The sequence below is a fragment of the Lepidochelys olivacea genome (genome assembly GCF_965140295.1).
Source record: "Lepidochelys olivacea isolate rLepOli2 genome assembly, chromosome: 6".
Taxonomy (NCBI): Eukaryota; Metazoa; Chordata; order Testudines; family Cheloniidae; genus Lepidochelys; species Lepidochelys olivacea.
Genome location: NC_140416.1, coordinates 114,907,574 through 114,929,590, shown reverse-complemented (window position 1 = coordinate 114,929,590; position 22,017 = coordinate 114,907,574). Strand labels below are relative to the sequence as shown.

Below are 22,017 nucleotides of genomic sequence, written 5' to 3'. Positions count from 1 at the left end.
TCAATTAAGGATATAAATGCTTTTGTTCCTTTCTGATGTAAAGCTGCCCCTTTGTGTTTGGGGCCAGTAAGTCAGAATAAACGCACTGAGCTGTAGTGCAGCCTTAAGACGCTGTGGCAACACACAACACAGGAAATGGACCAGCAGAAAAATTGTCAAAAGAAGGAGTGACACCTGGGGTCCTTTCCAAGAACGCTTCTTCTGATTCGGGACATTTTAAATGGAAGCATGTAGCTTCCCTTAAAGAAGTAGTTGTTAGGGCTTTGCTCACTAAAATCATCTCGTCCTAATTATTACTTGCAGCCAGATCCTTAGCAGACCCCAAGAACCTGGGGCTGGCTGGGGGCTGAGTAGGTACCCTGCATAAGTAAAAGCAGCCTGGAGGCTCTTTAACCTGGTGAATTCTCCATCACTAACCATTTTTACATCAAGATTGGATGTTTCTCTAAAAGGTCTGGTCTAGGAATTATTTTGGGGAAGTCCTGTGGGCCATGTTATACAGGTGGTCAGACTAGATTATCACAATGGTCAATTTTGCCTTGGAATCTAGGAATTTAACCTACATCCCCGCCCATAGCCCCAACAGGCAATGTCTAGCAGCTGCTCCACATGGACCCTATCCCTAGGAACATATGGTATGCCAGGGCCGGGTGGCATACAGTTGCTAGGTCAGTTCTACACCACTGACTATTTTCCTTCCATGGGGGGAATCCCTAGCTAGCCCATTCAGCCAGCTTTCCAGCACCATGCTGCTGCAGTATGTTGCTAATACCTTGGCAGCCATAAAATGATCTGTCCACCACACTAACCAATAATGGTCAAACCGTGATACTTAAAGGTTAGGAACTTGGATATTTTGACACCTAACTAAAGTGGTCTGATTTTCAGAGGTGCTGAGCACCAGACTCTCTGTGACTGTGAACCCACTGCTCCCATCCACTTTGCTTCACACTGTTCAAAGACCTTCTCTTGTGCGGATACAACTGTGCTGTAATTTACAGCATTTCACTCCACCTGCACCTTCTCCACACTAGTGCAGTCACACAGTATGCACAATGTCATTCAGTGCTACTACCCCTTCACCAAAGTAGGGGGTGTCTCCTCCCAGGGCTCTCCCTTTTGTCAGGCCCTACTAGCCTTGTCTGTCTGTCTGCATCTGTATCCCGCTCCTGCTTCTCTCTCTCTCTGCAGTTCCTTCCCAAGCTCTTTTATCCTGTCTCCTTGTTAATAGGACTGCTGGTAATAAGTCTGGGTTATCTTTAGCCTATGAGACTATGTCCTTGTCTTTTTTTCACTCCTCCTTTGCCTGTCAGGGTACTCCCCCTTTCTTTATCTTCTCTCTGGCTTGTGTCCTCCTGTCTAATATTTTCCAGCCCTTCTATACTTAATGGCTTTTTCCCCCCTGGGTTTCATTCCATTTCTCCAGGGTTCCGGATGCCCCTTTGCTTTTCTAATAGGAAAGGGTTCCAGTCTGTGCCTAATATGAAGGGGTGGAGTAACCCATCCACTACTCCACCCCATTTCCCTTTGAACTTCCCTCAAACTTCCAGGGGTACCCGTGCCACAGGGCAGAGCTTCTTATTCACTCATATATGCATACGAGCCACGCCCTTGCTCCAGGAAGTTCCACCAACTCCCACCTGATTAGTGAATAGGCGGAGGCAGTGTCCACCAGCCCCCTTTGATACCTTCTCCGCAACACTACAGGAACAGTTGGTAGCTTCCTTCTTTCTCCCTGCTGGGAGTCCCGGTCCAACCACAGAAGTCTGTAAACCTTCACTCCGTGTATGGGCGGTCTCTTTTTACACATTCCTGCTGCCCACACTGGTAATACACAATAGACAAGACCCCGTCGATGTTCCTCTGGGCTCCTCCCTCTCCTTCTCAGTGCTCTTTCTGGATGTAGGTTCTCTGGTCTTCCTCCCCAGATCTGGCCACTTAAGCTGCAAGCAGCCAACTCTCCCCACCCCCCAGGAATGTCCAGCACTGCAAACTATTCTGTTAGTTTAATTGCCATATCTAGGGTAACAGATTGATGCCACCTGACCCATATGTGGTTATCCACCAGCAGAGGAACTGTTCAAGAATAACAGCGTCTGTAATGTCCACACCTTGGATGTCCAGCCTCAGACAAGTGGCCTAGTCTGTTGGTTTTGGGGCAAATGCCTGAGGCCATAATCCCCCACTCCATCCATCTTGCAACTCAACATTTTTACTGAGACTTGCCCATCGAAAGGCCCATCTAGTCTATGCTGGCCACATTAACCATTTTGCAATCTCTTGTCAGCTCCTCACTGAGAGCCACATAGGCCTCCTGAGCGTCTCCTGTGCTAGCCATGGCGCCCAGTCTCCCTATTCCATCCTGCCCCCAAAGCCACTCTCTCCAATATGACCACAAAGGCATCAGGGTCGTCTGCAGGGCTCATCTTGCAGGGGCCTAGACCCGCACCCGATTGCCAAGCCCCACTGCAGGACTCACCACACTTTGTAGTAGTTGTTGCTGCACCTGGACTTACTCCTTTATAAACTCCTGCAGGGGTTTTGGTTGTTGCTGAGCCTGCCAGGCAAGCAAGAAGATCTCTCTTCAAATGGCGGGACTGTTAGAAGTTCCGCAAGGTCTTCTGCACTTGTTTCTGCTGTTCGACCAGCATTGGAAAGTCTCCTCCATCGCTCAGCCTGCCAAACATTTACACCAGTTCCACCATCACCTTCTTTATCGGCAAGAATAAAGGAAGGATCCGCCAAGTGTGACAGGGGTACCACTGCTCCCGACCTCTTTGCTTCGCTCAGAGACCTCTGCTCAGATAGGTACCATCATGCAGTTTGTTTGCAGTATTTCACTCCTCCACCGTCTACATATGAGTGCAGTCACAGTATTTAGCATGTTAACCAGTTTTGTTACTCCTTCTCCAAAGTGGGGGGAAAGAAAAGAGGTCTTCTTCCAAAGCGCTCCTTTTCGTCAGGCACTACTCGCCCACCTGTCTGTCCGGCCGTCCACGCACTCTCTCACTCCCCCCTCCCACCCTGCACTTCCTTCCTGTGCTCTTTTATCCTGTCTCCTTGTAAACAAGCTAATGAGCTCATTAGCTTTCCAGCCCCAATCCAATCTAGAAATCATGAATTCCTCTCCTTAATCAGGCCCTCCCTGAGGGTTTAACTGGTTAAAGAGCGACCAGAGTGCTGGTTCGGTGGCTGATTCCGGTACTCTGTCACACTCTCCTATTAACTTCAGTGGGAATTGGAGGTGCTCAGCATCACCGAGTATCTGTTACAGTTTATTGAGAAGCAAAAGTATGGATTTAGGGCCCAGATCCTCAAAAGGCATTTAGGCACCTAGCTCCTACTGAAATCAGTGGAACTTAAGCACCTAAATACTACTGAGGATCTGAATACAGGGCTTCTGAATTGCCTTATTTGAAAATGGAGGCCGTAATTGATATTATAGTTGTTATAAGCCACATATATGAATAAGGGAATATGAAGAGTTTAAAAGTCTCAGGGAAATATTATATTATTAGGATATTTGCTTTGCTGAAAATCAAGACATGACTCGTTTTCCTTAAGAAAACATTAATGTATTTCTACAGGGTTGCAATTAACCTCTTTGTCAGGGCTTGTCTGATCTTAAAAGTAAAGGAAATAATGAAGGCATTTAAATCAATGCCTCACAGTAGTATCGAAGATCTTAATCTGCAGCAAAAATGCTAAGGTTAACAAGGATATTCTCCGAAAAAAAAGACTATCAAAGGGTAATTACAGCAATTCTAATGTTGATTCCTGCCCATAGGAGCGCAACACCTTCGGATAATGAAAAGGCCTTTTTTTCCATCTTCTAGTAAAGCATGAAATGGTTAACATACAACACCACTTTAAACTATCTATATTCTATGGCAAACAAACCAAAGCACAGAGCTAGCAATATTTGGAGTCAGGCAGTTTGGAAATATAAAATGAGAAAGATATATCAGCTTCTAACATCAGTAATGAGAATATACAATTCTAAAACATTTATGACAGGTTTCAGAGTAACAGCCGTGTTAGTCTGTATTCGCAAAAAGAAAAGGAGGACTTGTGGCACCTTAGAGACTAACCAATTTATTTGAGCATGAGCTTTCGTGAGCTACAGCTCACTTCATCGGATGCATACTGTGGAAACTGCAGAAGACATTATATACACAGAGACCATGAAACAATACCTCCTCCCACCCCACTCTCCTGCTGGTAATAGCTTATCTAAAGTGATCATCAAGTTGGGCCATTTCCAGCACAAATCCAGGTTTTCTCACCCTCCGTCCCCCCTCCCCCCAACAAACTCACTCTCCTGTTGGTAATAGCCTGTGTATATAATGTCTTCTGCAGTTTCCACAATATGCATCCGATGAAGTGAGCTGTAGCTCACGAAAGCTTATGCTCTAATAAATTGGTTAGTCTCTAAGGTGCCACAAGTACTCCTTTTCTTTTTGCGAATACAGACTTGTGGCACCTTAGAGACTAACCAATTTATTTGAGCATGAGCTTTCGTGAGCTACAGCTCACTTCATCGGATGCATATTGTGGAAACTGCAGAAGACATTATATACACAGAGACATTATATACACAGGCTATTACCAACAGGAGAGTGAGTTTGTTGGGGGGAGGGGGGACGGAGGGTGAGAAAACCTGGATTTGTGCTGGAAATGGCCCAACTTGATGATCACTTTAGATAAGCTATTACCAGCAGGAGAGTGGGGTGGGAGGAGGTATTGTTTCATGGTCTGTGTGTATATAATGTCTTCTGCAGTTTCCTCAGTATGCATCCGATGAAGTGAGCTGTAGCTCACGAAAGCTCATGCTCAAATAAATTGGTTAGTCTCTAAGGTGCCACAAGTACTCCTTTTCTTTTTGCGAAAACATTTATGGACGTTCAGCCATTCAGATTATTACATCAGCTAAATGTTTGTTCCTTATTATGGATAAAGGGTAGCTGGTGAAATGGACTATTTTCTATGATAAATTTTTCCACTATAATGTAGCTTTACCGGGGATAGAGGTGAATGGATATAAAAATAAACAAACAAGCAGAAATTAATGGGCCAGATCGTAAGACTTTTGCAGGCATTAAGTAGTGCCTTACTCGACAAGCAGGCCCACTGAAGCCAAGGAGACCACTGAAGGAGCAAGGTGTTACTCAATGTGCACAAAAGTATCCCATATACCTCAGTAGTATTAGGCCAAATTCATTGACTTCAAAATTCCATGTAGTCCCTTGTTTTATAATCTGCTGCAATGCTAGGATACATTTAAATGCGTGACTTCTGTTTTTGCACAACTATTTTTGCATGCACCACTGATTGCATACTAACAAGTGGGCACACACCTATGTTGCATTCACATCCAGCCACTGGTCAGCTCAAAATGGGTGCATAATCACTGGGTGAGCTTGGGCAAGTCACTTTACCCCTCTGTGCCTCAGTTTCCCTATCTGTAAAATGGGGATAATGATACTGCTCTCCTTTGCAAAGTGCTTTGAGATCTACTGATGAAAAGTGCTATATAAGAGCTAGGTATTTTCATATTATATGTATTTTCTGCCTTTCCTCTAGCTTAACTGTGATTCCATATTGTGCAAACACATTCAAATGCAGAACATTCCATATTTATCTTGCTGTTCATTTTTTCTTAACAAGTTTCATGACTCTGCTGCTGACAGGAATTTTTAGATTTAACTTTAATAATAAATGCAGCTATTTGTTCTGAGCTGCAAGTACAAAAAAATGCATTAAAAACCTGGATACCCAAAACTATATTCATTATTTCATATATTGCTTAGGAGCTGTTGGTTTTATATGTAGAAAATGTACCCATTTAAACAAACAACGTTACTCTTTTACATCAATTTTTATTTTAATTGTACCTCTCAGGGGGTTAGATTTTCTTTCAATGGGATTATTCTCTCATTAAACATTAACTGCAAGAGATTTATAGACTGTTGATGTGGTTTTGGGTTGTGTACGGAACAGAACTTTCTATCAGAAACATTCCTTTAAGTGGCATTTTCAGATTTTTTTTAAGTGAATTTAGTTTTTGTGAAAGGCACTACTAGACAGCCCTGAAAACTTAAGCCACCTGTTTATCAACAGAACAGGTGTAGGACTGGCAACAGCAATGCAAACTTATGTGCAAAATTCAGGCCTAGAGGAATCACTTCTAGGAGTCAGATAATGGCTAAGCCTCCATCCCTGCTCACAGAGCCAACAGTGGTGCCAGCTGCAATGATGATTTTTGCCCACTAGAAACTGGACTGAAGCCATCAAATCCAAAGAAATGCTTTTTGGCAACCTATCAATCTGGGACACACTGAAGCCAATGACACTGAAGGGAAAGGTTCCATATCCTAGCACCTATCTCCTGCGTCACTGTCTAATTGTTATTATTTTAAAGACTATCTGCTTGTGCTTTGCAGGAGTGAGATATATTATAGCTCTAGGATATGGCAATACGCTTACCGATCCTGCAGAATACATTGGTATGGCAGGATTAGTACATAATGGCATTGATATTTTATTGCTGTTGAATTTTTCATCTTAAATGAAACAGACATCTTAAATAATAGACTACTCAAATACACCATTCATAGTTACAGTGGGCATATGTTTTACTTATGTATTATGTACTTCATAGCCCTGGTAGACTCTCGAAACAAAAAAGTCTTTTTTAAAAAAAAAAAAAGCCCTTTCAATGACAAATTCTAGTACTTTAAAGCAGTATTTTACCATAGTGCTTTTCATAAATGCTTCTAAATTTCCCAGTAAATTGTAATTTATATATCTATCAAGCCCATAATTCAAAACTAAAGTGCTCTGAGAGCTTGTGAGCATACAGCAATGTTATCTGCAAGAAAAATGAATTATGCATACCCTATAGCACTACATCTGACAAAGTAGTTCTGTAATTCCAGTGCAGTGGGGCAATACAGACTCATTCATTTGAGATCCAAAAGATTATGCAACAGTGCTGGGGGGTTTTCTCCCACATGCTCATAGAAGCATAGAATATTAGGGTTAGAAGAGACCTCTGGAGGTCATCTAATCCAATTCTCTGCTCAAAGCAGGACCAACGCCCACTAAATCATCCCAGCCAGGGTTTTGTCAAGCCAGGCCTTAAAACCTCTAAAGGATGCAGATTCCACCACCTCCCTAGGTAACGCATTCCAGTGCTTCACCACCCTCCTAGTGAAATAGTGTTTCCTAATAACCAACCTAGACCTTCCTCACTGCAACTTGATGCATAATGTTGCCAACATTTATTGTTTTATATTTTCAGAGAGAGAGAGAGAGAGAGAGATGAACAAACATAGGGAGTTCCTCCTGATTTACATCAGTGTAAGTGAGAGGAAAATCAGGCCAATGATGCGGGGTTAACAGGCTTGGACTGGATATTTTATCCAAAGTACTCTGATCAAGTGCTGTTAGACTTCAGCCGCATTTCTTGGTCTGCCCACGTGAAAGCAGAAGACAATATGCTCTCTTGCCCGGAAAATGGGCTTTTTAAACTTGCAGGTTAAAGTCTCAGCCTGCTATAGGGCAATATTTTGGAATGGTGCTTAAATATAATAATTGGCATTTGAAAATAATGAGAGCCTCCCATTTCAGACAACAGCAATAAACAGAGAGAATTTTCACAGCTTCTTAATATTTTCCCCCATAAACACATATTACTGAGGTGGAACCAATATGGATGCCCCAACCCCATCCCCCAGACTGGGGAGAAGGAAGGTTCATTATGCCATCCACTACCCCTTCTTAATAAGCACTCAGCAAGTATCTATACAAGGGGAAGGGCAGGCAGTTAGCTAGGGCTGGGAAGTGGACAGCCCAACAAGCAGCGAGGGCAGGAGAGGGGAACTGCCATCCCCACAGAGGTTCCCCAGGAAAGCTCAGCCAGCCTGGGGAGGTAATATCATTGCTCTGGTTGGGATTCCTCTTTAGTAGGTCTCGCTCAGGCAGCCACAGCCAGGGGAGGCTTTGGTAACACAGCTCCATTGGACCGGTGCTGCAAGAGAGTGGCACAGGGCTTCTTTACCTAATGCAGCTCCCTGGGGACACACAGAGTTTGAGGGCAGATTCCATGAAGGGCAAAAGGAGTAAAGGAGAGGAACTCTGTGCAGAGATTTCCCTGCTGAGCATCTCCTTATTTGCTAAACCCCACCCATCCCCATTGAGTTTGGGGAGGGAGGAGAAGGATTTGTCCCCATATCATTACACCTGTCCAATTAATAAGTCCTTTCAATTAGTTGGGATTTACCTTGAAAGTTTCAGGAAATTGTTTTCCAGGCTGAAGCAGTGGTCATGGGCATGCTTCAGACCATGGAGTTTATTGTGCAACGAAGAACTTTTAGCCAGTGTGACGGGGTCGGGCCAGATGGCTACAGCAGAGTGATCCTATTGGGATCCAGGAAGTGGGCGGGCACAAGCCCGCCCACTTCTAAAGGACCACACACACACACACCCCACCCCTCAGCCTAAGGGGAGGATCCACAGGACCTGGAAGCCAAGTGATTCCAGAGGACAACTAATGAAATAACAGAGACGGGAGTGCAGTCAAAAGGGTCAAACGAAGGGAACCTGATTGGGACACCGAGCAAAGAACCCCAGACAGCGCCCACTGCTCCTCGAAGGCGTCAAGGGAGCCAGTGGACACCGCCCAGAGGAACTCTGCCCGGATGCATGAATGGACGGAGGATCGGAAATGGGGCCGCTTGTGACTGTGGGACCTGTCAGCCAATCTCCTCTTCATGGTTTTATAGATGGCTCTTTTGCCAGGGCCAGGAGGAGGTTGACCAGGAGGTCCCGTGACTTTGTGGAGAGTGATAGAAGGCAGATATATTAGCCCCAGGTTAAGCAGGTCCCTTTTCCCTGGATAAGGTAACAGGGGCAGTTCCAGAACAATCAACAAGTTACTGAGACCAATTAAGGCAAACAGTCTAATTAGGACACATGGAGATAATTAAGAAGATGCTAGAACCAATTAAGGCAGGCTAATCAGGGAACCTGGTTTAAAAAGGACCTCACTTCAGTCAGTGAGGGGCGCGCAAGGAGCTGAGAGTGAGAGGGCATGCTGCTGGAGGACTGAGGAATACAAATGCTATCTGGCATCAGGAGGAAGGTCCTGTGGTGAGGATACAGAAAGTGTTGGAAGGAGGCCATGGGGAAGTAGTCCAGGGAGTTGTAGTGGTCACACAATTGTTACATGAAACATTGTAGACAGCTGTGATCCACAGGGCCCTGGGCTGGAACCCGTAGTAGAGGGCAGGCACAGGTTCCCCCATCCTCCCAACTCCCTACTGGATACAGGAGGAGTTGACCTGGACTGTGGGTCCCACCAGAGGGGAAGGTCCCTGGCCTGTCCCCCGACCCACTAAGTGGACCAGCAGAGACTGTGGGGATTGTTCTCCTTCCTTTTCCCCATGCTGGCCAGTGATGAGGTTAGCTGAGTGAACGGCAGGTTTGAGCCACTAGCAAAAGTGGCCAAACTGAGGGCTGCCGTGAATCTCTGAGGCAAGCAAATCCACCAATAAGCACAGGACCCACCAAGGCAGAGGAGGAACTTTGTCACACCAGATACTAACTCCATCTAGTGGCAGCAACAATATTGCAATGGCTGAGAAGGCATTTCCATTTCAGGTGTCCTTTCATGCTCTTATAACTTCACAAAGAATTCATCTTTGGACAGAAATTTCTCATACTTGGTCTTAGCCCAAAGGTGGACTTTTTAAATTATAAACATATTTATTTATTTGTTTATTGAGAGTCTGAAGTAAATACTGACAGACCAGGTGCCAACTCATGCCGGGACTCCTAGGCCTCACTGAACACTGACAAATGCATAGCTGGAAACCAGTCTGGCTCACACGTGCATTAGTATTGTCAAAATAGCTATTAGAGTTCTAAGAAGGTGTTTAGACTTTATCAAACACTTGTAAATTGCTGCATGCATTAATCTCACTTATAATATCTGTATCCTATGATATAAGGTAGTATTTACGTATTTGCTTTGTAACTATAAAAAAAAAAGTTTGCTCTAAAACTGTAAACCTGCCCCACCAGAAGAGAAAAATCATCAAATGTGAAATACTAGTTTACCACAAGAGGGGTCATCTCCTGCCCAACAAAAGAAGGCCTATGGGCATCAGACAAGCCATTGTGGAACATCATTGGACAAAAGACTTTGTTGCTTGCCCCCCTCCCCAAACATCCATGAAACGGAGATGTGCACAAATCCTCACCCATCAGCTTAAGCCCTGGGGGAAAGGGATAAAAATCTATGTCAAGAAAAGCTTATTATGCTGCTTGGAATGGGAGAGGGCAAAATCTCTATGCATAAGAAAGGGATCCCCAAGCTGTTTAGCCTGGGTTAGCCCTCAAGGACACAAAGAGCTTGCATATTACAGCAACATCTAATACCTGTTGATACCTAAGACTGTAACTCATTTGTGTGTATATGTTTACCTGCTTTAACCTTGTAAATAACTTATTTTTTTCCTGGTAGATAAACCTTTAGTTAGTTTAATATAGGATTGACTACAAGCATTGTCTTTGATGAGAGATGTAAGGTACAAATGACCTGGGGAAAGTGATAGTTCTTTGGGACTAGGAATAACCTGAACATTGTGATTTTTGGTGTAAGGGACCATCTATCACAAAGGCAGGCTTGCCTGGGTGGCAAGATAGATCAGCGTGCCCAAGGGGACCGTCTGGAACTCCATGTTAAGGCTGTTATAGTGTCTGAGGAGTTCACACTTGTTACTTGGTTGGTGAAATCTAGTGATAGCCAGTTTGGGGTTTGTGTCCTGTTCCTGGACAATCTGCCCTGAGGTTGGCACGCATGCTCGTAAGCCTCTCCAGACAGCCTGACAAATATATTCAGTAACTTTTGAATTACCTGAGCATGGATAATCAGATGTTATCCACACTGTAAGAAAAATCATTCAGACCCTGGTTTTTTGCACTTGGATGACACCAAGAGTCTCTCTTTAAAGCTTTGGGTATTCATAAAAAGAAAGAGTACTCGTGGCACCTTAGAGACCTACCAATTTATTTGAGCATAAGCTTTCGTGCGCTACAGCTCACTTCATCGGATGCATACTATGGAAAATACAGAAGATGTTTTTATACACACAGACCATGAAAAAATGGGTGTTTATCACTACAAAAGGTTTTCTCTCCCCCCACCCCATTCTCCTGCTGGTAATAGCTTATCTAAAGTGATCACTCTCCTTACAATGTGTATGATAATCAAGGTGGACCATTTCCAGCACAAATCCAGGTTTTCATAGTTCATAGTTCTTCATGAGAAACACAGACTTTGACAAGTTTGGGGAGTGAGCAGAGAAAGGTGAGGAATAAATAAACGATAAGCAAATGCAAAGCAAATCTTGTATGCAACAGGATATTATTTTCCTTAACCAAGTGTGCACTAAGTATAATTAGAAAAACAACACACATAAACTTAGCATACAGCAGCCACGAAGCACAGAATATGCCTCAGGATCAAGAGAGACAGTATAAACAGGTCCTTTTTACCCTTCCCCAGCAGCTGTCCTTGGACAAGGCTGAGGATCTGGCCCTGGATGTTTATTTGAATAGGCCACTGCACATCCAAATGAACACCATCTGCAAAAGCTGTTAAACAAACACACACAACAACCAGAGCTATGTTGATATCATTGCTGGCAACGAGGAACAAGCGAAATGGGCCATTTCATTGTAATTTCACCTTCAACTTGAAAACAATATCAGTACCTCATCACCAAGGGGGGGAAAAGGGTTTACTAAATGGAAAATTATAATCTCCTTAGGGAAAGATGTTTAATTTTCAATCTCCTAAAACAGTAAAGTTTAACAAATAATTAAAAGTGGCTAAAGATGTCTCAGAATGATACTAGTTTCGAATCTAAGCAAAATCTAGCTGTGCTGAAACAATCAGTGAAACCATACCAAAAAAAGAACAGGAGGACTTGTGGCACCTTAGAGACTAACAAATTTATTTGAGCATAAGCTTTTGTGGGCTACAGCCCACTTCATCGGATACATACCAAAAAAGAAGATACACCAAGTCTAGGGATAGTTGCAGCATCTTGTTAGTGAATGTTACATACATAGTGCTTGATCTTAGAGTTTTATACCACAAACGTAGCAGAATGCTGTCAGAACTTTTACATATTGCTAAGCATTTCCTGAAGCCAAGAAACACTTCACATTCATTGTTTGCTTCTGCTCTGAGGTTCAACTTGAATACGTGTATTTTAACATTAATAATAAAATTATTTTAAAAATTACCTTTTGTTGAATCATCTTCAATTGGTTGTTTGAACAAAGTGATATCTTTAAAAGTGCACAGGAATAAAACCACTTTTTCATGTTCATTTCTTATAGGTGCTATTTGCATGTAGAACCAGACTGGGGTTCCTGGAGAAGAGAGAAAGAAACCAGGGCCATGTGGTAGAGCACCAGCTTTCCACAGCTCCGACATGTTTTAAATGCTGTATTACATACATTTATCTGAAAACCATTTCTAGATAGCTGTACCTTTGCCATGTTTCTTTGGGTCTATAATATATTCACATGCAGATTAAAATGAGAAAATGCTAGCAATCCAATTAACTACCACAAGTAACCAAAGAAAGAACCCCAATAATCTCTGCCATAACACTGTTTTATTGTTCCCCTTTTAGCCCGGTCTCTGCCTATCATTCTTCACCCCCTTTGGAGTTTAGGTAGTTCTCATCCTCAAGGTAGGCAAAACTTTTTGGTATTTCTAAAGTAATAAACAAGGCGACAGGAAAACCTTGAAGGTTCATGTTACACATCACAGAGAACCAAAACAAAATGGCAAAGACACCTACATTTTTCCTTTGCTGGCCACCTCTAAAAAACAAGCTATAGATTTTTTTAAAAACATTTTTAAATGTCTCTGTAAAGTAGGATGATGCTGTCAAATGTGCCATGTCCCAGATTTGACACTCTACCACACATGAAAAAGAACATTCGCGAGATGAGCTCAGCCATCCTGCCTCCCAGTCTCCTGGGCTAATCACCAGACCATACCCAGACCCACCCCCACAGCTGGATATAGAGCACAAGAGGTCTGACTCCCAGTCTCTCTGCTCCTCTAACCAACAGACGATATACCCACCGATATATCTTCCTCTTAGTATTTGAATTCAAGGCAAAACCATTTTACAATTCTGGCACTTTGGTTAAGCAAACAATCAACAAAGCACCTAAAATGCTAGAGTGGTTAGGAGAGCAGATATATATGCACACAGCAGGAATGTAATACGCTTACTGGTACATCATGCAGGAGAATGAAACTAGCAAGTGTCCTGTTCTCTGTATGGTCAAATTCACCCCTGTGTAGTCAGCCACCACAAGGACTGTGCACCACATCAGTTCTATTTCTGCATGCTGATCTGCTGCAGGGGAGGTAGATTTTACTCTTATTGATTTGGGATCCTAAACAGTTTGTATAGAGATACACAGTTCACTTGTATGAATGACATATCAGTAAAGCCTTACCTCCACTAGAAAACATGGACCACCCTGAAAGTCAATTGCTCCCCATAGCAAGCTTATAACACCCCACATCCATACACAGAGGTGCTCCAAATGGCTTAGTATCATCAGCACAGGGCATGGCCTCTTCGCAAATTGCCACATGGATTAATCTCTGGCAAGGTGCTTAAGGTGGTGTGATTGTACATTCGGTTTATATCCACCCCTGGCAATCTTGTCACACCACCGAAGCTTTTGGCAACTTGGGATTGTCGGCCAAGTAGCAGCATTCCTTGGTACACACACTTTGAAACTGGTTGGCCATCTAGTCAAATAATATGTCCAGGCCAAGAAAGCCACTGAAACTGAACTAGCGTGGATGGAGACGACTGCTAGTTCGGCTTTTGAATATCCTCATTTCTGATCTTGTCCTGCCACTTCATATGGAGAAGTGGACGGAGACCACGAGAATGGAAAACATCATTCCAACATTCTTCAGCTTTCCTCTATGCCCACATTTCACTTCCATTCAGCGGAGTTGGTCTAACTGTGGTTCCATAGATCCGCAGCTTGACAGCAAGCTTGATGTCTTGACATTCTTCACTGAAGGGCCAACAACAGGGCAGCAACGGCTACTTCTCAGGCATCCACTTCTTTTGAGCATCTTCAGACCTCATGCTGGAGAATGGCTTAGCAGAATGCACAATGCCACTTCTTTTAGACATGCTTTCAGCTGGGTTAAAAATTGTTTTCAGTCTGAACTGTTTTGGTACCAGTATGGACACAGACTAATCCATCCACAATGCATTGTTCGCCTTTCAAAACCTCCCACCAGAGGGCACTGAAAATAAAATGGTTTAGCATAGGACTAGTGTGGACAGGGTCAAAACTGCAATTCACCATGGCTAGTGTGGCTACATTGAACTGTTTGTGATTACACCAGTACCATAATAGCAGTAAGTGGTACAAGCACAAGGAAGGCCTGTGGTTTAGTGTGTATTCCAGGGACATTGTGCTGACTCAATTATTTCAACTCCCAATGGCCAACTCAAGATTTACAAACCTGGACACTGGCTTCTAAGAGGTTTGTAATGTGCAGCTCTTTGGACAAGTAACTAATTAAAAAGCAGAAGGCACTCTAATAAACATAAGGAAACCAGGCAGCCCTCATACCAGCAAGCTTAAAATGCTAAGTAAGTGCCTGAGGGCAGCAATCCTGAGGATAATGCCTGAAAGCAGCATCCCCTGGATAATACCTCTCACTATGCTGGAGGCAAAGGAGAAGTCAAACAAATCTCAGTCACTACCAAAAAGAGTCTCTCAGGAGAAAAACCTACACAACTCATGAGCAAGAACACACAGTACTGCTAGGCACAGGGTGGGGTTTGAAATGAACACTGGGTGTTCTCTCACTTGGTCTATGAAAGTGCAGTGAACTCAGAGCAGAAGGCTGGTGACACACCTGACCTCCAGTGGGAATAAACTGAAATCCCTCAATCTGGTAACAGTCAGCATTTTCTGCAGGTGTTCTAGAAGAAATGTACACTACCTATTTTTTGCTACAGTGTTAACCTTAACATGTGCTTTTGTAGTGTGGTCACTGTAAGGACATATTTCAGAGTAGCAGCCATGTTACTGTGTATCCGCAAAAAGGAAAGGAGGACTTATGGCACCTTAGAGACTAAAATTTATTTGAGCATAAGCTTTCGTCAGCTACATCCAATGAAGCGAGCTGTAGCTCACAAAAGCTTATGCTCAAATAAATTTGTTAGTCTCTAAGGTGCCACAAGTACTCCTTTTCTTTTTATAAGGACTTAGTTTTGCCAACCTGCAGGAAGCCAGGTACAGATTATGACTGGGTAGAACCAAGTGCTGGACAACGCATTTGCTGAGACAGAAGTCGGACAGTTAAAGTGTTAGTACCAAAGGAAGTCTTAATTCTTGGCTTTTGGGGAAGAGAGAGAGAGAGAGAGAGAGAGAGAGAGACTGAATTTAAGGATGGGATCTGATCCAAGACTGAACAGAGAATGACCCTATAGACTGTACTTGGATATTTTCTTATTACAAAGTCCTTCCGTTATCCCGCATATCTTATAAAAAATATAGACAGAAGAGCTGGAAATCTGGGCACAGCTGAAGGTTTTAATGAGGAAGCTGTGTTTCAGGGATTTATTGAGAGGCAATCCACTCAATTCTTTTTGAAGCAAAAGCTGTTGGCCTGATATGGGAAAAGATCAGGAGAAAGCTTTTAGCTTTTCTATTTAAAAATAAAAGGGAAAGGAATTTAATGAAAGACTGAGACCTGTTAACCAGGAGCTGCCACTTCAGCTTATTTTTCATAACATAACCCACTAGCAAAAAGGAGAGTTGATTGCGAGGGATCCATTCTGTTACCAGCTGGAAACAGGGCATGGCAACGATAGAAGCCTCTTCCAGTGGAGAAATGCAGGGCAAACCCATCTCAGGACATTTTCCTAACATGTGGGAGCAATCAGGCAGAGTGCACAGACAAAAGAGCAGAGCAGCAGAAAAGCAAAGGAACAGACATGACCATATGCCAAAGACCAGAATGGTGTCATTCACAGGACATGGCAAGACACCTGCAGCAATACTGGCAATGAGAGCTGCAATTGCTCTTCTTTCAATGGAAAAGTTTGCTAAAATACTTCGGGATGGACAGAATTTGGGGGATCTTAGGATACCTTATTATTGCTTAAGTGTGTGCAAGGCAAAGGATGAGATGATTTCTCCTAAAAAGGGAAAGCTGAATTAAAGTATAAACACCACACATACCATTTCAGGAAGTCTTAGCAGGTGCAATCTCAGGGAGCAGCATTGTCTTAAATCCTCAGTTCATAGTTAGAGACAGAAGTGTTTGTAGTGACATACAGCACAACTATTGGCTGAGGCGCTGGAACATGATTTGCCCTTTCCTATAGTTCACTATTTTCCTGCAACTGAAGTACACTAGGAAAAGCTGTGGACCCAATCCTGCAAGCTACTCCATGCAGGCGCAGGGGTCTGCCCGTGGAGAGCAGCTTGCAAGGCTAGGGCCTATCACAACTGAATGAACGTGCAAGTTACTGGGTCAAGCTTCCGTGACCTCATGGCAGCAGCATTCTTTGAATAGTGATTAAGTCCAAGCATAAAAAAAAAGAGGGACTGAAAGAGTTAAAAACACAGAGTCTGTAAACTCTGCCAGCCAATCCACAACTGACAGATTGTGTCCAGTATCATGTTAAATGTTGAAGAGCAAGAACAATGCACAGGAGCAGCATAAACACCTAAAGAGAAAGAGTAGGATGGCAATATGTGGTGGCAACCTGATTCTGAAGTAAAATCATCTCCAGTTCTTCAGACCTGCTGGGAGAGGCCAGCCAGCTGCAGGAGAGAATTGGTCACACTGTTGAGTTACTACATTGTCCTCTGCCTTCTAATAACCTTGTATTAATTCTTGACTGGGTCTTATGTTTGGTGGTCTCATTCAAGTTCCTAATGGGTGTCTTTATGCACCATAGAGCCATCAGATCAGTAAGCACAATTGACAGGACCATAGACAGCTGGGACATGAGTGTTCCAGCTCATCATTGAGGGACATTCTCCAATCTGCATGGAGTACCTCACACAGTGCTTCCTACCAATGTACCTAGTTTGATCACCTTTATATACCCCAAAAGTTGCAAAAATGAGTTGTGTTTCTGGGGTCCTCACCTGAGGCATTTTAAAGGAGCCAGACTTTCAGAAAGTGCTGAGCACCCACCTACTAAAAACCAGACCCTTTTAGGGGGTCTCAAGTGGTCCATTCAAATATGAAGGCACCCAAAATCACTAGTCACTTTTAAAAATCTTGCCTCAAACTCCCACACAAATGTTAAAAGAAAAATTGCTATTGCTCAATTATTCATTTAAAAAATGTACTGTCAATTACCACAATGTTATACATACTGTTTTTCTTGTACAGGAGAATTTCAAAGCAGTTTGACTCATAGTTGTCAAAAGTCTGTCTGACTTTTTCAATGGTCTTCTTATCCGTCAGTTCCCCATACATAAAACTGGAAAAGAAAAATCCATTTCTGCTTTTTTCCCCACAGTCAAGTAACAACTTATAAACATTAGCTATGCTTTAATAGTTATCCACTGAAATTTAACTATGATTTACATCTCATTTCAACATTTATGGTATTCCAAGATTGCCATGAAACCTACAAAACAAACAATTGTGGCTGCTTATTTATTGTAAGAAAGATTTATGTGCTGTCATTTTACATAAGTGACTTTCTAGGTATACATTCAAGGCTAGAGTGTTAAAAAAAAAAAAAGAGCTGACAATATACACCACTGGGGCAACACATAAACATGCTACAGTGACAAAATGATAAAGTGGAGAAGAAAACTCAACAAAAACCATGCAAATTCTCAAAACCTCTTAGAACCCCTTATACTTCTGAGGCAGAATGGAATCCACTACAGATAAATCCTAGGGTGACCAGATAGAAAGTGTAAAAAATTGGGACAGGGGTGGAGGGTAACAGGTGCCTATATAAGAAAAAGCCCCCCAAATCGTGACTGTCCCTATAAAATCAGGCCATCTGGTCACCCTAGATAAGTCCTGATGATCCAAGCATTAGTTATGAGAATGCTGAGTTACCCAAAATTTGCTTCCATGCCCCAAATCCAAAATTCAGACAGGGACCAAAGTTCCGTTCTCTAAAATTATGCAGAGGTACCCCAAGACATTCAGGTAATCCGAGTTTACTTATAAAGGTCTGATTATGAATCAAGACAGGATTTCACCAACAAGAAATAAAGGCTGCAATTCTCTTGCAAATAGAGTCCCCAGTCCAGCACAACTTTTAAGAGTATGAATTGCCCCACTGAAGTCAAGTTTGCATTTATCCCATGTGAGTGGGAAGAAAGTCACTGGGACAGCTCACACGTGTAAAGTTAGAGATGTGCCTAAGTCCCTTGCTGGATCAATTCCCCAGCTACCCAGTTCAACATTATACCTTTCAAACAGTGCATTCCCAACATCAATTATATAAGTGCCAGCACCTGTAATTCATATTGGCAGGGTGAATTTCAGTGGAAGGGCATCCCTGGTTCAAATTCTCTGTGCTGCTGTAAATATGCAAAACTCCATTAAACTCCTCTGAGGTTTACTTACATAATATTTACCTCACTTGGCTAATTTGTGGAATAAAACAGAACTGTATGCATTGCCTTTTTATTGCACAAGTTAAGAAATCAAACTGCTAGACTATTACACAACTTTTTGAAGTATGCAAATACATTTATTTATTTCATGTTATTCAATTAATTTTTGTATCACACAGTTTGGAAATAGTACTAAAATGCATCTGTACATTCCTCCTCCCCTCCACTAAGCAGGTATCAATGCAAACTTAAGGAAGGTGTGGGTCTGCTGCTCAATGGAGAAGATGAGCTGGGAAGGGAAGATGATAGGAAGGCAGAGCTGCTCAATATCTACTTTGCTTCAGACTTCTCACAAAAAAATAACGTGCCCAGATGACTAGCGAAGTTATCATAGACAATACAGGGGAAGGGATGTAGACTGGGATAAGTAAAGAACACATCAGACCGTCTGACCAATTTGAATGAATTCAAAACAGCAGGGCCAGATGCTCTGCACACAAGGGTACTGAAAGAATTAGCTGAAGAAATTTTGGAGCCACTGACAATAATATCTACAAACTCCTGGATGACAGGAGAGGTCCCAGAAGTTTGAAGAAAGGCTAATATAGTGCCCATCTTGAAAAAGGGGGGAAAGGAGGAGCCGGGGAACTATAGAGCAGTCAACTTGAGCTTGATATCTGGGAAACTACTAGAGCAATGTATAACCATTCAATTAGCGAATAGCTGGAGGATGAAGGGGTGATCATAGCAGCCAGCATGGATTTACCAAGAACAAATCATGCCAAACCAGCTTGATTTCCTTCTTTGACAGGGTAACTGGTTTGGTGGATAGAGGGAATATGATAGACATAATATACCTGGACTTCAGCCAGGCTTTTGACACAGTCCCACATGACATTCTGATAAGTAAGCTGGACAAATGTGGACAGAACTACCATTAAGTGGATACATAATTGGGGGGTTCCACAGGGATCTGTTCTGGGTCTGGTGTTGTTTAACACCTTTATTAATGACCTGGATGGAGGTATGGAGAGCAGGCTGATCAAGTTTGCAGATGACACAAAGCTAGTAGGGGTTGCCAATACTTTGGAGGATAGAGCTAACATTCAGAGGGATCTTGAGAAATAGACGAACCGGGCTAGAGACCACAAAATGACATTCAGCAAACAAATGCAAGGTGCTACACTTAGGGAAAACAAACTAAATGCCCAAATACAGAATGGGGGATAACGGGCTTGGCAACAGCACTGCTGAGAAGGATCTGGGTGTTGTGGTGGAGCACAACCTCAACATGAGTCAGCAATGCAATGCTGTTGGGGGGGGGGCGGAGCATGAATGCAATTTTAGGTTGCATTAACAGAAGCATCGCAGGCAAGTCATGGGAAGTGATAGTACCATTCTATTCAGCGCTGGTTAGGCCTCAGCTGGAGGACTGCATCCAATTTTGGTCACTGCTGTATAGAAAGGATGTAGAGAAACTGGAAAGGATCCAGATGCGAGAGACAAAGATGATCAAAGGGATGGAATGCAAGGCATGTGAGCAAAGGCTGAGGGAACTGGGTATGTTTAGTTTGGAAAAGACGAGATGGGGCGGGGGGGACATGATAGTGGTCTTCAGATACTTGAAAGGCTGCCATAAAAAAAGATGGGAGAAAAGTTGTCCTCTCATTTGTCCTGCCCTCTGAGACAAGGGTTCAAACTACAGCATAGCAGATTTAGATTAAATCTCAGGAAAAAGTTCCTAACTGTAAGAACAGTAGAACAATGGAACAGATTGCCTATGCGTCTTCACTGGAGGTTTTCAAAAAGAGGCTGGTATGAATGGGCACAGCTCCATTGACTTTACTTCAAAGGGTATGTCCACGCTGCAGCTGGGAGCAGGGCCACCTGGGGGAAAGGAGGGCGCAAGAAACACTGATGCGTGGGATTGCAGCACCATTCAGGTTTGGCCCAGCCACCCCTCCGCAATGGAGGGACCACCAGTCCAAACTGAGTGGTGCTGCAAGCCCGTGAGCCAGGTCACAACACCTGGAGCAGGGAGCCGGGCCCAGCCCCGTAGGACAGGAGCCAGCACTATGGAGTTGCAGGGGAGGCTCCTCTCCATATGTAATACCCATAGCACATAAACATGCACAAAAACACTGCTAGGCAACAAACCTTTTGGCACCTTCACTATCTGAAGTATGATTGAGGGGGTATTTTTAATAGGAGAACTCATAAGTCCTCATTTTTCAAAGGTGTTTAACCAAAATTTTCCTGTATTTCTGTTCTGTATTTTGTCATAAATATAAAGGGAAGGGTAAACCCCTTTAAAATCCCACCTGGCCAGAGGAAAAATCCTCTCACCTGTAAAGGGTTAAGAAGCTAAAGGTAACCTCGCTGGCACCTGACCAAAATGACCAATGAGGAGACAAGATACTTTCAAAAGCTGGGGGGAGGGAGAGAAACAACGGGTCTGTGTCTGTCGGTATGCTGCTTTTGCCGGGGATAGAACAGGAATGGAGTCTTAGAACTTTTAGTAAGTAAGCTAGCTAGGTATGTGTTAGATTATGATTTCTTTAAATGGCTGAGAAAAGAACTGTGCTGAATACAATGACTATTTCTGTCTGTGTGTCTTTTTTGTAACTTAAGGTTTTGCCTAGAGGGAGTCTCTATGTTTTGAATCTAATTACCATGTAAGGTATCTACCATCCTGATTTTACAGAGGGGATTTCTTTACTTCTATTTACTTCTATTTCTATTAAAAGTCTTCTTGTAAGAAAACTGAATGCTTTTTCATTGTTCTCAGATCCAAGGGTTTGGGTCTGTGGTCCCCTATGCAAATTGGTGAGGATTTTTACCAAACCTTTCCCAGGAAGTGGGGTGCAAGGGTTGGGAGAATTTTGGGGGGAAAGACGTGTCCAAACTACATTTCCCAGTAAACCCAGTTAGAGTTTGGTGGTGGCAGTGGATATTCCAAGGACAAAGGATAAAATTAATTTGTACCTTGGGGAAGTTTTAACCTAAGCTGGTAAAAGTAAGCTGAGGAGGTTTTCATGCAGGTCCCCACATCTGTACCCTAGAGTTCAGAGTGGGGGAGGAACCTTGACATACTTGTTATTGTTTTAATTCAGAGCCGTGCTAAAGAGGCTCGGCTGGCAGCAAGTAGCTGCTATTGATGTGTTTTGGTACAAAGAAACTGTAGATGCAATCACGGGAGTGCAACAGGGCAATTCTATCAGTGCATCTGGGATGGCTGTGATGAGGTTGTCTCCATTAGCCCCCATGAGTTTGTAAACTTGGTTGCTATTGCCTGTGTTCAATATTGTACAGTGACATCGCAATCTTGTT

At 43.1% G+C, this 22,017-nt stretch overlaps 1 protein-coding gene across 1 annotated transcript in view; it reads right to left on the bottom strand.

Annotated features, from left to right (window-relative positions):
* KCNH5 (potassium voltage-gated channel subfamily H member 5) overlaps positions 1-22,017 on the bottom strand; it is a 232,944-nt gene that overhangs the window by 190,878 nt on the left and 20,049 nt on the right. The window contains exons 3-4 of the mRNA XM_084630682.1: positions 17,479-17,585; positions 12,319-12,447 (exon numbers count right to left, since the gene is read on the bottom strand). Of these exons, the coding sequence (XP_084486808.1) occupies positions 12,319-12,447; positions 17,479-17,585 (236 nt within the window). The remainder of the gene's footprint in view (positions 1-12,318; positions 12,448-17,478; positions 17,586-22,017) is intronic.